Source organism: Microchirus variegatus (assembly GCF_963457635.1).
Source record: "Microchirus variegatus genome assembly, chromosome: 22".
Classification (NCBI taxonomy): domain Eukaryota; kingdom Metazoa; phylum Chordata; class Actinopteri; order Pleuronectiformes; family Soleidae; genus Microchirus; species Microchirus variegatus.
In genome coordinates this window covers 11060349-11076814 of record NC_139823.1, presented here as the reverse complement: position 1 = coordinate 11076814, position 16466 = coordinate 11060349, and the positions used below count along the sequence as shown (strand labels likewise).

Below are 16466 nucleotides of genomic sequence, written 5' to 3'. Positions count from 1 at the left end.
TCGAAAGCAGAAGAATCTGCGAAAAAAGTATAAAGACGTGACAAATGGCGGTTGGCGGCTGCTGCACGACCCCGACACACAAGGTCAATCGTCTGCCACACTCTGGCAAAGATGGCGCACGTCAACACAACATACTTCATAACTTTCACAGTGGTTTTTTTTGGGAAGATCCGAGTCTACGACGGAGAACGTCGCGCTGAAATACTGCTCTCGTCGAAAGAGATGCGTCGTAATCTAAATGCAGAACTAACTAAAGTCTGCGCTCGTGCGACAGAATATATTATTAAACACTGTTTATATGATCGCCTAACGTGGCCTTAGCGTTTAGAGCTCTTTATTGCAGTTTTGGTAAAGTGACTCGCACCGCTCTTTGATGTATTGTCGGCAAAATACATTAAAGGTCTTCTTTAAAAAAAAAGTGATAACAGTGAACTTACTCAGCAATAATAACGTCTTAACTTATGCAATGTCAGGAACAGTATTGTGATATACACACTGCTGCAGCAAACATCTCAGACATCAAAAGTCGCGTCCTCCCCGTCGGACATCTGTCGAGTCGTGTTATCAGTAATATTGCACATTATTATCTACTAATAACTCACTCCACCAAACCCCACACACACACACACACACACACACTGGATTGTTCTGCGACTGGGAGAATGACACATTCAATAACTTACAAACGTTTGTACAATACAGTAAAAAAAACAAAAAGTCTACACTTGGTGACATGGAAAGATATTTCATACATTCTTATTTTCAGTCATTTATAAACTAATTCAGTTTTAAAGTACCGCTTACTTCATTAAGGACTATACATGTATACTTTTGCAACATAGAACAACTGAATAGACACTGCTGGCTGACGAGGATAATCTCTGAAGACTGTTGATAATAATTTCATCTTCCATGATTTGAGGCACATTTAACCCGTGGATGCGACGGGGTATCGATATCCTCATATATCCTACTCCTCATCCACAGTAATAAAAAAAACTATAATTATAATGAAATACATTTGGATTTTAAAAAGGATATTGTCCAAACAGTCAGCATACGAAAAGTCAGTGTCGAAAAGGCACAAATGCTTCTTTCTTTTTTTTTTTAAACACACACACACACACAAATCAGTAAATATCAAAAGCTCAGTGTTTCCATGCCCTTATGTGAAAGGGCAAACAAACTGTGGTGCACGGGGGCCTTTTTCACAGCGGACATTTTTTAAATGTCACAGCAGCAAAAACTGGTGTAAATAATAAGCTGAACGATCGCTGAATTTCATTTAGCCGTCTCTGTCGGTGTCAGGGTCTCGGCCTTGACTCGCTGTAACGCAATCATGTCGCGCTGAGATATATCTTCAAAACGGCCCATATACTAACTATTCAAACTATGCAACAAACCTCCTTTTTTTTAAAAATATCTTTGATAATGAAATTAACATTCTAGAAAGTGTGAAAACATTACTGCTGGTACTTCAGATCCTACCCGAGAAGCAATAAAGCTTCTCCCTGTTTACTTGCTGTAGTTGACCCCATTGGTTTAATCCCCCCCCCCCCCCCCCAATCTCATGCGGCAGTTGTGAGCACACTGGTTCAAGCGAGCCTATTGTCTGCACTGCAAAGTCGTACTGAGCAAGGTATTTATTGGAGAATAAAATCCCTGCTGCGATTATTTCACTGTTCATGTAACACCTTGTAACCAGACTGGGGGAAGCTTTTCGTACCTCAAGCCCCTGCTGCTTCAGGGTCTCTGCCCTCCAGTGGTCAAAAATCGTCCCCATTCAACTCAAGCAAACGTTTTTGGTACTTGGTACTCATCTGTATGGATGAGAAATGTAAACACTTATACAAAAAAAAGTTTTCATTATGAAAGTACTGCACGATGGGGTTACACACACCCTCGATGAACGTGGTCACATACGACCTGTAACCGCATCTCCGCAACATAAGCTGCGTTTTTACCGCACCCCACAATTCTAGCTGTTCACGTCCGTTTTTTTTTTTTTTAAATCAAGCGCAGGACAGACATTTTCAGTGGTACGTTTCAAGTGCTGTTTCCTTGCTCCTGCTCAAACATCAGCATGGCGAGCTGCGAGCGCGAGCCGAGACCTTCCAAGTTGCTCTGAACACACCTGTGGTAGATGTCTTCGCTGAGTCGCGGGTTGCACGCCTGGTAGCGGTACTGCTGATGCAGCGCCGGCTCCACGGCCCTGAACACGTGCAGACCCGAGTACTTTACGAACATGTCGTAGATGTCTATCGTCTCCAGGATCTCCTCGTTCTCCTGGACGTCGGACGCCATCCGCGTGCGCGTCGCCATGTAGTCCGCGTTGTAGAAGCACGACTCGTCGAAGGACTTGCGGTCAAAGTGGCCCGCGTCTTTCACCAGGTCCACGGTGGCCGGATGCGGCTGGTTGCGATAGGCCACGTCGGGATTATAGTCCTGGAAATGAATGGGAAAGAACACCTGCCAGTTGTTGATGGAATTCATTCGGCAGCGGTTAAGGAATTCAGAGTTGACCGTCGTGGTGATGCCGGCTAAGAAAAAGAGTGTGTCAACTGGGTGCTTCTTCGAGATTATGTCCATGAACTTAATCTGGGAGGGTGTTTCCGTCTTGACACTTATCCAAGGGATTTTCACTGTGGGGTATTTGCGTTCATAAGTATTAATCTGAGTCTTCACGCTGGCAAATATGTCGTTCTGATTGACCTGTTGCGCCTCCACCGGGTCATAAATAAACAAGAACGTCAGGATGGCGTTTTCACTCGTCTCAAAGGCATTCGAGGCAAAGACTTCAAGGAAATGGTCGACGTGGACCCTGTCCTGCAGCGTCAGAGGTATAATGATGTGAACCCTTGTGGCTTCAGTGACATAGGGCATGGGAATTATCTCTATTTGGCTTAAAGGTCGCACCAGGTGAACCCTCTTGCTGATGGAACGACTGTGACCTTTCTGGTTAACGACCTCGAGCTGAAGGTCCAGAGTGTACTCCATGCCTCTGATGGGGTCAAAGCGTCTGTAGCCATTAATTAGATGCTGCTTCTTCAAGTGTAAAACAGGCTTGTACTTCTTGTTCAGCTCCAGAACGGCTGTGTCGATGACATCGGCCACGTCCATGCGGTCAACGCCCTGCAGCTCACACTTGGGAGAGCCGTCGATGCACGAGTATATCTCTTCCTCTGTGAAGTATTCCCACTTCAGAACTTCAAACCGGGATTTGGGCTCAAAAGGCGGATTGATCCCCACCGGCCATTGGGAACTTCGGTTGCCGTCAAAAGCAACCACGCTTACATTCTTTATTTCTTTCTGTGGAAAGACGAGATGAAGAATTCAGTACTACTGTGCTGAAATTGTAATCCTTTACATTTGAGGCCAGGAGGGAAGAGATTTTATTTTTGACAGAACCACAGGTTATTTGTGACACTCGGAGATTGGCTTACCTGCAGCTTAGCGATCTCATCGTACGTCTTCTGGAGTTCAATCTCGGTGAAGAATCTGTGCAGCCGGTACATCTGTTCAGGGTCAGAGACTGGGTGGATGGTCAGAGCCGTCTTGAAATGTTCACTCTGCTCTTTACTCGGATCGGAGTTTTTCCCCAACTCATAATGGTGGTACTGATGCCCCTGAGAAGAAACAGAGAGGTCTTTTCATGAGCCACCGTCAATCTGGCACGACAAAAAGAAGCTTTGTCTTCTTCTCAACTCGGTTATCACGACACACTTTTTCCATTCAAATTGACATTACATGCTATTCAGGAGGCTAACAGATTGCTTAACAACCATAATTGCATAGTGAAGTAAAAGACAGAACAATGTTGTTATACAACTACTTATTGTTGTTGTTTTTTATCTTAATTTAACTTATGTTATATAGTTAGAAACTATAATCAACAGTTAAATTTAACACTTTAATTTAAAGGTGAAGCCTCCAAATGGACTGACAAATTCCACATAAAGACACAGTCGTTTAAACTGAGCACAAAGAAACCACCTAAGGAGCTTGAGTGATTAAAAAAAGTGAGCCCAATCTGATCGAGCTATTAAAAGAACAAAGAACGGAGATGCTGCTTAGCAGAGCAATGAGGCCACTCTTGCAAATGTTTGCCCACAGCTTACAGCCTGTTACGGTGCACTTACAAAAGCACTGCCTGTGTCTAATTGTCACCAATGTTCTCTCTAAATAGTGAGATTGATGTCTGGCTCTGTGTTCAAGCACTTTCTTACCAATACCAGGCCCTTTTTTCTGGCTTCACTGACCCTTGCAAGTCACTCAAAACTGAGAAACAAGATGATGTCCTGCTTTGATTAATGGTTAAAATAAGTAGATAGTAATGTTTACACCTGCACATGTAATGTGTTTATTGTAAATGTACATTTTGTGACCAGGCTCTGCAACTATGGAGAAAGAAAACTGCAGAATGCAATCAACTCAAAGGGCAGATCAAGGTTCTAAAGAGCTTGTTTGACCTTAAATGCTAATGACATTACAGGAGCACAGCATGTTGACCCACAGGAGATTTTCACACCAGTGAACTTAAGCAAGGGTGAACTCAGCTGTGCAGCTCTGCTTGGCTGTTTATCCATTCTATGCTGCTGCTGCTGGATCCATGGAAAAAATGAAAGGCTAAAGGGTATTAGCAATCTACTCTGTAATATAAATACCACTCTGTGCTGGCATGGCAATTACAGTTTTATATTGCCGTCTGTCAGTTTTTAGTGGTGTCCCGGGGCAACGCGTGATTTCCTTCTTGACGCTTCTGGGGGTTTTTTTTCCCGTGGGGGAACTCTGTGCCCTAACCTCTCACACAGCTGTTCCGACTGACGGTCTTAGGGGCCGTTCACATGCAACGTCTAAAAAGGGCTTGAAAAAAAGTTTGCAGCTCAGGTGCTTGAGGCGTCGCTAAGCAACAAAAGCCTGGGAGCTGCAGAGATGACTGAAGTTGCTGCAGCAGCATCATAGAATTAATAAAAAGCATTGAACTATTTACAAAAACAGATTACCGATGCAGCTTTTTCAATATGTGTATGAGCGCACTCTATCACCAACTGATTCAGGAGCTTAGTTTGGACGATGGAGTTTATTTTCTGGACAAAAACCAGTGTGACCTACTTCTTAGCCCCGGGTATCAAAAGGCGTACTGATAGTCTCACTGCATTCCAAAGACTTGAGATATTTTTATCCGTGTGTGACAAGGGCATGACTACACATCACAACAGATGTGCCTGGTAGCCACGGAAGTTTGTGTTAAAAAAATAATGCATCTGGGCAAAGTAAAGACTTCTTTGTCTTTCTTTGGAACACTAAACACGGAGATCAAATTGCATACACAGCTTACCTCATATTCGCTGACACAGTTTATTTTGGTGTAATCGATGATGCATCTCCCGAGCCACTCGTCAGGCCTGGCGCTCAGGATATCGTTCCTGCAGTTTTCCAAGAAGGGCTGCAGTCGCAGGAGCAAAGTACGCGACAGGAGGTATCCAAACCCTCCATAGCAATACTTCCCTTCCATCTCCCCGCCGATGAACTCCTCTGGACTGCCCATGTAAAGCTCTCGGTCCATGCTCAGGTGATCCACCAGGTTTTTGATCCTGTCCGCCTCGGTGTAGGTGTCGTCTTGGACAAAGTAAAACCAGTCGTATTCGTTGATGTAATGGTCAAAAATGTATTTGACGGTCTGAAACATGTTCCATATCAGCCTCTCGTCGCCGTGGGAAACCGTGAACATGCCGTGCGGGACTTTGCGGTTGTGCGTGCCGGTGAAGAAGATCACGGAGTCCAGGTGATGGCTAATGGTGCGATTGACGGCGACACCCATTGTGTTTATGCTGTTTTTGGACGTCAGGACCCCGACAAACAAGCGCTCTCGCATCCCCAGCTCTGTGCTTATGTATCTGGCCCTGGAAAAAGACATCAAATCACTGTTGAAAAAAAACTGTGCTTTGAGTAACAAGGCAAAAAAACCATGTATTTTGTGTTAAAATAAATGGAAATGTGAAGTTGCACTGTGAATTATAATTTCTATCATTTCTGTGGTATACTGACATCATCCATTTTGGCTCATATTCTAGACACTAGATTTTTACTAGAAAGAGAACTTATTATAAATAATAGTTTCGCGATATTTAAGTCACAATATGATATTATCACGATATTGCAAAATCATGTAATGCAATATATACAGAGTGAGCACCATCTAGTGGACTGAAATGTCAATTGATTTTATTATGCTAATCCACAAAAGAATTTAAAGTTTATTTTATAACATCAGTTAAAATGATATGCAAGAAAAAAACGATACACAGTGTCTCAAATCGTAACGCCACGCAAAATATTGCAATATTTGAACTAGACTATTTTACCCCCCCACTACTTTTAGAACACCCCATTGCAATTAATCAATGAACTGAGGAAACAAACAGATCTTTTATCCTCATATGTGTAAAGTTTCAGCCCTACCTCTCAATGTACACACTGCTGCACCTCAGCACAACTCGTCTAAGAGGAAAACACTTTCTCAGAAATGCAATGAAATGCAACCACTCGGAGTGTGAGGGCGAACATTCCAACAAGGGGTCTATCCAGGAAATGTTTGCCCCTTTTTTCCAAAAAAAAAAAAAACGTTTTGGACAGAAATCCATCTGCATAAAATATTGGCAGAAAATATGTAGTTAATCTTAGCTACACTGAAGGAATGTAGAAATCAGCAGGAGAGAAGAGGGCAGTCGACTTATTATGGATTCAGTCATAAAAAGCTTTGAATTACATTTGGTTTATCAGCTTAATTTGTCATTTTGTATTACTTTTTTTGATTATACGATTGTTTTTATTGTGTAATATACTTCGTAATTCCTGGCATTTGGTTTTTAGATAGTAGTGTATTTACTAAAATGCAGTATATTTCTGTCTACATTTGTAATTTGCACACACCAGAATAACTTTTACTTTTTGTGAAGAGTCAAACAGGTTATTGTACTGATAATGGAAATTAATTATTCCATAATACTGTATATTACTTTATTTGTCACATCCCACTCAAAGTCTTTTAGTTTAGGCTTTTATTGATTGCTGTATTATAGTTTCTGTCATCCAGTTTTTATGTAGATGCTATATGTACTATATAAGGTACTACATTTATTATTACACAGTTATTATTGCCATTCAGCTTATGTTTGGATTCATGTAATATTTTGTATTATACATAGTTATTTCTGGCATTTACTTTTGGCTGAGCTTTCCTATCATTCAGTTTAGCAACAATAACAATTCAAAGTGTCTAATGTGGACTAACATAATGACTGCTGCTGTTTATCCTTAATTTACTGTGGATGATGAGCTCCAGTGTGGCCTACTGTAATACTGAGGAGAGTATTCAAAACAAACACATGAATACTTTATTCCGGACACGAGACTTACCTGAAAACTTTCTTCGCTGCACTCTGTTGGACCTGTTTATATGGAACTATCCTCGGTTCAAAATCCTCCTCCGACTCCACATCGTTGAGGCTGGGAATGGAGTTGGGCTTTCGGGCTCCTTTGAGCAGTCCGTCCTGAGCCAAACTCGCGTCCTCGCCCTCCTTCACGTCCACATAGCACGCTTCGTCTGTCCAGTTCACACTTAACAAACTCAACGTGAAGCCCAAAGAAATGCCGATTATCACCGGGCCGACCGACCGCAGGACAGACAAGAGCGCCGGAAACCTCATCTTGTGCGTCGGATTCTCTCCCCGAGAATCGTGCGTCTCGTCTGCGGATCCAGAAGGAGAAGCCACTGTTGCCAGACAGCTCAATTACTCATCGACTGAGAGCAGAAGCAGTCGTACCCACCATCCAATTACGGGAAATGTGAGGCGTCTTCCTTAAAATTTACGCAGGAGTCTTACGTGTCATTATAGCGGATACCTGGCTCCGCCCCCCCGGCGAGACGTGAGCGTCAGGCTCTACGTAAAGGGTCTACTTACTTCCAGGCTGCGTGGATGAATACAGGCTGTGCCCGGGCGGAGAGATATTATTCACATTCAATAATTCTCTGTAGGAGAAAACGCTAAACTCTGTTAATTCGATGATGCTGTCATTATTTACTGAAATGTCACAAGTAATATTTTCGTATTTTTCTGAAAAGAAAGGGTTGTTTGGTCACTGTGGGAGGTGTCCGTCACAGTGTGTGGGAGTTAGTTAGTTCCGGGGAACACAGCGAGAAGTTTTTGAAGAGAGGGTTGTAGTCGTTGAGAAGCTGTAAGAGTGTTAGCTAAACGGCTATGAACGGGTGCTAGTATGACAAGCATCTGTGACTTTGACTAGCTTGTAGTTATAGATATCTAAATGCTATTTACGAGTGAAAGTGACGTCTCAAATATCCGTAAATAACTATTTTACTTGTCAAAATTACGTCACAGATATCTGTATCATTTGTATCATTCAGAATGACGTCACGAATACCCATAATTCTGTTTTTACTAGTTAAAATAACGTCACAGATATCCGTAATTCAATGTTTACTAGTCAGAATTACAACACAAATAGCCGTAATTATTTTTCTTTTTTTTACTAGTCAAAATGGCACAGATATTGGTAATTATGTTTTTTCTCATCAAAATGACGTCACGGATATCCGTAATTTAGTATAATTCAGAATGACGTCACGAATACCCATAATTCAGTTTTAACTAGTTAAAACAACGTCATAGATAACCGTAATTCAATGTGTACTAGTCAGAATTATGACACAAATGGCTGTAATTCTTTTTTTTTTACTAGTGAAAATGTCATGGATATCCATAATTCATTTTTTGCTAGTCAATATGACGTCACAGATATTCATAATTATATCCACCGGTGCATATCTATGATGCCATTTTGACTAGTAAAAACTGAATTGCAGATATGCATTATCATTGAAAATATGTCTGGTATTTTCCTCCTGCAATTGATGATGAGGTCTTCATTCACAAACTCCAGCATCTGACCTTTTCCCACACTCTGATTAAAATCTGACTGGCCCTCATTGAACAGTTTAAATGTTTTGTATTTGTACAATTTTAGCAGCTAATCAGTTTCCCAGGCTTTTCCTAAAGGTTTTAAATCTGTTCTATCCATTCCTTCACGACTTCAGGAGTACAGATGGTTGGCAACTGGACTCGCTTGAGTTCAAAGAGTCTTCTTCAGTTTTGACGAGCAGGTGTTTAACCTCTGAGGCACACTGTGTGTTGTTTATCCTTATAAAGAGTCATGTTAAACATGCAGGTCATTCACCCTCTGACACAGTTTTGGGTTTTTGCTATCACCTGAGTCACAATGGAATGTTAGTTACCTTTAACCTTTAACCGGGACCTTCTCATCTTTCTAGGGTGTGCTTTAAATTAAATACTTTAAAGACTCAACTATTTTAACCATAAAAAGAACAGAAACAAAAAATGATGTGTTACATTCACAAATCCAGTATACAGTATAGTAGTTGTTCACAGAAGAATTCTGGCATATTTTTCCAGAAGGTGTGACTTGTGCTTTATCTTGGGATTACATAAACCTCTTTCCCGAGCCAAGACACTCAACGTACCATGTAGAAAAGAAGACATTTTATTGTATTAAATAATAGTCTCTTTACTAAGTCGATGTGAACATTGAGTCTACTGAAAAAAATCATATTCAACTGCACAGGAGTGGTCGTCTCTCATGTGTCCCATGTTTTTCTGTGACCCTGAACGCACCAGTTTAGGTGTCCTATCAGCTGCCTGAGGAAAAAACTGAATGAGCAGCGACGCCGCTTCTGTCCTTCAGTGTTGAAGTTATTCATCGCACACTTGGCTGAGAACACCTAAGCCTGTGCTCGACTTAATGCTGTAGTTGGGACCAGAAGTTGCCCTTTTTCTCCTCGTTTGTTCGCAGTTCAGTGCAGCTGCGGTCATGGAGTGTCGCGTGTTGTCCATTCAGAGTCACGTTGTCAGGGGATACGTTGGGAACAAGTCGGCAACATTCCCGTTGCAGGTAAGTAAGAACCAGATCTTACACACACATGAGCTTCGTGAAACGACTCAGTTTGGTTTTAAGTAAATAGAGAAACAGAACGAAACTTAAGAGGAAAGCAGTTGTGAAACCGAGTCGTCTTCCTGCTTTCTGAGAGTAACTGAATTAATTTATCAAACAACAACAACAACCACCGGCTGTTTTACATGTTTATATTTTACTCACATGGCTTTAATGCCCGTGGGTGTAAAATAATAACAAACAATACATTACCAAAGTAATGGGTTTAAAAAAATAAAATCTTCATTTCCCTTCACTTTTTACAGAAATTTCAGCCTTAGTGGTAGAGACAGGTTACCAAATACCTGGTATTTACCTTCAATTAGGGACGTTACAGGTAGCAAACAGAACTTAACTGGAAAAACTTGAATACTATTGACCCAGACTGCCTTATGTCATCAGTCCATTGTAGATGCACATCGTGTAATGGTACTCATAGTATTGTTGCTGACCATCATGGTTGTTGCTTCTCACTCTGTCATCTCCATTTGTCAGAAGAGCAACAGTTGTCAGATTGGTCCCATAAACATGACATTGTGTCTTTAATCCTCTAGAAAGCCCCTTGGCTGTGTTGAAAAAGTCTCAGGTGCAGCTCATAAATCTGCATGTTAAGAAGTCAGGTCAACATGGAGCAGAACCCTCAAGGAGAAGTTACAACTGATAGAGTTTGCACTTAGAAAGAGTATAGTGATCATGAGATATAATCAGATATTCTTAGTGAAGGTATAACTGTGTTAAAACCATATACAGTATGCAATTAACTGCACATAAGACAGATCAAGTCAAATGAAGAAAAGAACAGGACAATTATAGTTGTAAATGCTGGGTCAGCATTCCCTACTGATAAACCTGATGAACCTTAGAACCTTGCTTGATTATGTAATATGTTCTTAATGACCAATCAAAGCTGCTTTACGCTCCAGTTTTGCCATTCACTCACACATTTATACATTCATTCATTCATACAGTGAGTTTTCTATCACACATACCCATTCACGCCAGGAGCAGCTGGGGGTTAAGTGTCTTGTCCAAGGACACATTGGCATGTAGACTAGCAGAGCCAGGAATTTAACCCACAACCTTTAAGTTGAAAGGCGACTCGCGCACTGAGCTACCGTCAAAATACCGTGAATTTTGTCCAAAAAGTTCCAGTTTAGCTCATGGAAAAGAGGAGATCATGTCAACATAAGTTATGTCTGCACGAATGGCGACTCTCAAGGTTCATGTCACCCCCCCCCCCCCCCCCCCCCCACAGCATGACTGCATGGCATCTCCTAACTGTAAACATACAACATTCCCTACCCATGATTCAATTTATCATCTTTTCTTTTTCAGTGCACATTTTTAGAGATATTAAACTACATTCCCATGCCCTGACACAGATGAAATGAATGGATGATGAAACGACTCCCACAGTATTCTGTTCCCACAGTAAAATACAATTCAGACGTCATTGTTCTCTGTGTTAACAACTGCTTCATTGGCTCTTTTGTCAGGTGCTGGGCTTTGAAGTGGACTCCGTCAATTCGGTGCAGTTCTCCAATCACACAGGTCAGCTGAGTGACTTGACATTTCTCATAATGTGGGGAATAATTGAATAATTTGTGACTTCCTCTGAAAGTCAACCGCTTTAACACTTTGACGTGTATAATATAACGCTGCTTCTCAGGAAAGCACCACTCCATACAAGTGAAACAGGGTGGATATGCCCAAGGTTGTTTGAGTTAGGGAAACTATTGATGCAAATAAAATGTTTTGATTACAGGACGACTCCACTGTGTTTTTAATGAGGTGGCTTATGTGTTGGGGCAAAGGTCAGGTGCACAGAGTTAATCACTCTCCCTGTACTTTGACTTATTAGTTTACAAACCTTTGCCACTTTAATTCTGCATCAATTGTCTACTGTGCTCCTATGTGCTTCTTAATTTTCTTCTGTATTCATCTTAAAATCCGTGTTTATATGTATTTTTTTGTAAAAAAGAAGGAACAAAGTTCCATTTTTGAGGCCTCTTGTTTTGTTAATAAGTCACTTGTTCATCAAGTATGAACATGCAACAGTGTAAGTTGCGAGTAGGCGGAATAAGTTTCTGTTAATCTTACACAACCCTGAAATGTTTCCCTTTTCCTTGGTATTTGTCTTTTGAAATGTTAATTTCTTCTCCTTTTAAGGGAAACAATTATTGATGTTATGACTTTTTGGTTCAACGTGCAAAGTCGTTTCTTGGTTGGTGGGGGTTTGCTTGTCAGAGTAAGTGAAGAATGTCCTCACCACAGGTGCTGGAAACATTTGCAGCAACATAAACATCTGCTCTTCTTACTGTGGGAACTGGCCAGTTTGTACCAGTGTGTGTGTGTGTGTGTTAAAGTATTACTTTCAGCGCGGTCATTAATGTACTCTACTACTATACTTTCTCCGTCTCCACTTTGCTGTAAACTTCCCCCTATTTTGTGATTGTTGTCTGCAGTCCTCACTGCAGGAGGGGGGGATTTGGGTTCATGTGAACACCCTGGATGTTTTTGAGGGTTTATTCGAGGTAAACAGTGAAGAGGGAACAAAGAAGGGGGGGAGCTAGAAATCAGGATACAAGGATCCCATTGAGTCAGTGTGGAGGCCCTGTTTGGCTCAGGACACCACACAGAGGAGAGGGACCTCAGCGGTGGCAGAGGGGGTTGGGAAGATGGAGCAAAGAGAGGAGTGATTTTAGTTTTTGATTTCAGCAAAGACAACAAAGTGTGTTATAAGCCGTGTTTTTTGATGGGTATTAAATACAGTGATGTGCAGTGTTTTTATTTGTTTAAACAGTGCAAAAGTTCACAGAGCCTGTCTAACACTCAAAAAACCCATCCTAAATGTGTTAAGCTGGAGCTTCTTTGTATTTTGAAAGAAATCCAAGGAGCATCTTGAACTTAAGTGTCCTCCTGTGTTCTCTTGAATCCTAGGCTACGCTCACTGGAAGGGACAAGTGCTGACAGCAGAGGAGCTGAATGTGTTATATGAGGGTATCAAGCTCAATAAGGTGAACCAGTATGACTACATTCTCACTGGTGAGTGACAGAAATGTCAGTTGAAGAAGAACAAATTCAAAAAATGTGATAAGTTCCCTCCATTTTTCCCAACCCTTGTGTCCACTTCTGTTACACCAACTGTCCTCATGTCCTCTTTAACAACATCCTCTCTGTGGTCTTCCTCTTTTCATCCGGTTCGGCAGCTTCATCTTTAACGCTCTTTGTCCAATATAATGACTACAAAAATGCTTCAGAACCTTATTATTTACTCGGTTTTGTTGTTAAACTAGTCAGTGAAACAGACGTTGCTGATTTTCTTTCTCAAGGATACAGCAGGGACACATCCTTCCTGGAAGTGGTGGTTGATATAATTCAGGAGCTAAAGAAAGCCAATCCGAGCCTGGTATATGGTGAGTGTAAACTTAGTTTTTCAATATAAAGAGAAGGACGTTACTTGACAATGTTTAGTTTTATTGTTGAGGTAGTTGCAAATCTGACTCTTGAGTTTTCTTCTCCACAGTTTGTGATCCTGTTATGGGAGACCAAGGTGCTATGGTAAACATCCTATAGTAATTTCTTTTTGCACACCATTTATCAAACTATGACATTATTTTATTGCACACTACTGGAAAAACACTTTGGAAACACTCAAAGCAGAATTTTAGCGTATGTGACATTTAGTCAATAAAACAAATATTCATGAATTTGCTGCTTTTATTCCAGGTCTTGCTTATAAAGCTAAATAAACACGATGATGTGAGACGTAGCTTTTATTTTCTGCCTGTTTCAGTATGTTCCAGAGAAACTATTGCCAGTATACAAGGACAAAGTAGTGCCTTTGGCTGACATCCTCACACCCAACCAATTTGAAGCAGAGTGAGTAAACCCCGTACTCATCAACACAAAATAACAAAATAAAAGCAATGTAGCTTTGATGATGCTGTTGGAATTATGAGATGACATGGTGCTCATTTTGTTTTCCCACAGGCTGTTAACTGGGAGGAAAATTATCACAGAGGAAGATGCTGTTGAGGTACACACACATCGCAAGGAAACATTTTCAGTTTACTGCATTTAGTGACAGCAAAAAAGTTAAGTTCTTGAGAAAACTAAAATACTGCATATTTTCCAGGTGATGGACTTGCTTCATAAAATGGGTCCAGAGACTGTGGTCCTCACTAGTACAGACCTGCCCTCTAAACGCGGGGACCAGTTCCTGGTGGCCCTTGGGAGCAAAAAAATAGGTAAGTTCTTTTTGAATTTTCATTGTGTATACATATTTAATTATAATAGTTAATCCTGTGGGTGAACAGGGCAAAACAATTATTGTAGTTAATGGAATGAAATGTTTATTTAGCGTTATGACTCTGTCATCTGTCACTGCCATGTTTGTCTGTCACTGTAGTGAAACCAGATGGGACTAACACCAATCAGAAAATCCGCTTGGACATCCCCAAAGTCGATGCTGTATTTGTGGGCACAGGTGACCTCTTTGCTGCCATGTTGCTGGCCTGGACTCATCATCACCCAAATGACCTAAAGGTCCGTAGCGACACAAGAATCCGATCAAATGGATAAATGCCTTCTCGGTGTAACCCTGTGTCCCTTGTGTTGTTTACAGGCTGCCTGTGAAAAGACGGTGTCAGTGATGCACCATGTCATTAAGAGGACCATTACTTACGCCAATGGTAGATTGCTGTCTCCTTCCTTTTATTATTATCATTACCTCTGCCAAAGAAGTAATGCTTTTGGCTGTGGTTGTTGGTTTGTTTGTCCGTTTGTTAGCAGCATAACTCAAAAAGTAAAGGACAGATGTGGATGAAGTTTCCTAGGGAAGTAGGTTGTGGCCCCAGGAGAATAAATATTAGATTTAGTGGTGATAAAGATCTGTAGTTTTTTTCTCAGTACTCCCTCAAGTTATAATTGTTGTTGTTTTTCACCAGACATAAAGAGATGCTGTTTACTTCCTGTTGCTGTAAATACTACATTAACTTAGTCAGTGATGATGTGTCGGCCACCAGAGTGGTATACATTAGTGTGCATTATTGTGACAGCGAGTATATGGATGGCTATACGGAGGTAGTATTCTAACACTATGGATGCCAACTACCGTAAAACGCCAAATTAGAAAGAGAAGGTACACAAATCAGTTACATTGTCTGCTGTTCTCTTTGTCAGAAATGGCTGGTCCCGGGAAAAGGCCCAGTCCCGCGCAGCTGGAGCTGAGGATGGTTCAGAGCAAAGCCGACATCGAGAACCCGGCCATCGTAGTGGAAGCTAAGGTTTTACAGAAGTCGTCACACTGAACACTGAAGGCGGTCGTGTTTCTCTCTGTCATTCTCATCGTTCTGGTATAAATCACTTTCATAATATGTTGGCGCTCAGCCAGGCACATGGGTTCTCTCATCAGACATGTCACATGTTTCTGCCTTACTCTCTGAGGGAGTACTACTATGTTATGGGTCAACAGAATGTGTTATGTGTACACTGTGCTCACACTGCCAAGTGTCTGTACTGTGGCCTGTGTAGAAGTCATCTGCCCTTTTTAAAGAAAGCAAGAAAGAGGACATTAGACGACAAGACTTGAATCATACTGTAATCCCATTTGTTTCTCACGACAAAACATTTGATTTGAGTACAAAACGAATGATGCATGTGTGACCATGCCTCCACTTGTTTTGGCAAATATACTTAAAGTGTGATGCTCACAAGGCATTATAAGCACACCAGTATACTATATCAAGAACAGTAGCATTATGCAATATGTAAATTATTAATGATTTCATTTTATTGCAAGATATGAATGCATGCAGTGTGCTTATATTGGACTTGGGTGTGTTTATCGTTCACTTCAAGTAAACAAAACAAACTTAAGGCATTTAAGGTTATACATTAATGAGCCACAACGACAGATTAATCTTCTCTGGCTTCTTGATTTGACAAAAGTAAATAAAAGACATATATCAGCCACAACAATTAACTAGTAATCTGTTTTAATGTTGTGGCTGCAAAATGCTTAGACTCCCATCATGCAGTTAGTACGTAGTTAATTTCACCATTGTTTAGAGAAATTTTAAATTAATTGCTAATCATGACGATAATAGTTGTCTAAAATTGTTCTTAAAAATTTTAAAAAATGTTTTTACCTCCTTACCTTTTTTAATTATGCAATGCTTTCTTGAACTAGCAGATGTGTAACATGTTAGATCCATGTCTTAAACATCTCAAATTGAGGTATTTGCACAGATAATCTTTAATATATTTACTAATGATCACTGTTTTGATTTTTGACAATTGCCACATCTCTAGAAAAAAAGTCTGTAATGTGAAACCATGCTGTATAATAGCCTTAACACGGGTAGGACAAGAAAACATCACACATAATGTTAGAAAGTCCAGTGCCAAACCTTGAACTGCTGCTATGATGTAGGTGA

The 16466-nt window shown here is 40.9% G+C and overlaps 2 protein-coding genes across 2 annotated transcripts; one reads left to right on the top strand and one right to left on the bottom strand.

The window, feature by feature from the left end:
• Positions 1-2046: 2046 nt before the first annotated feature.
• Positions 2047-7709, bottom strand: chpfa (chondroitin polymerizing factor a; the record flags this gene model as incomplete). The annotated part of the gene is made up of 4 exons (XM_083908995.1): positions 2047-3309; positions 3444-3626; positions 5339-5903; positions 7420-7709. 4 exons carry the CDS (start codon positions 7707-7709, stop codon positions 2047-2049), a joined length of 2301 nt encoding a protein of 766 aa, XP_083765121.1.
• Positions 7710-9906: 2197 nt separating this feature from the next.
• Positions 9907-15338, top strand: LOC310942875 (pyridoxal kinase-like; the record flags this gene model as incomplete). The annotated part of the gene is made up of 11 exons (XM_083908323.1): positions 9907-9987; positions 11523-11577; positions 12967-13071; positions 13359-13442; positions 13553-13587; positions 13823-13908; positions 14020-14065; positions 14165-14276; positions 14438-14574; positions 14654-14720; positions 15211-15338. 11 exons carry the CDS (start codon positions 9907-9909, stop codon positions 15336-15338), a joined length of 936 nt encoding a protein of 311 aa, XP_083764449.1.
• Between the last annotated feature and the right edge of the window lie 1128 nt (positions 15339-16466).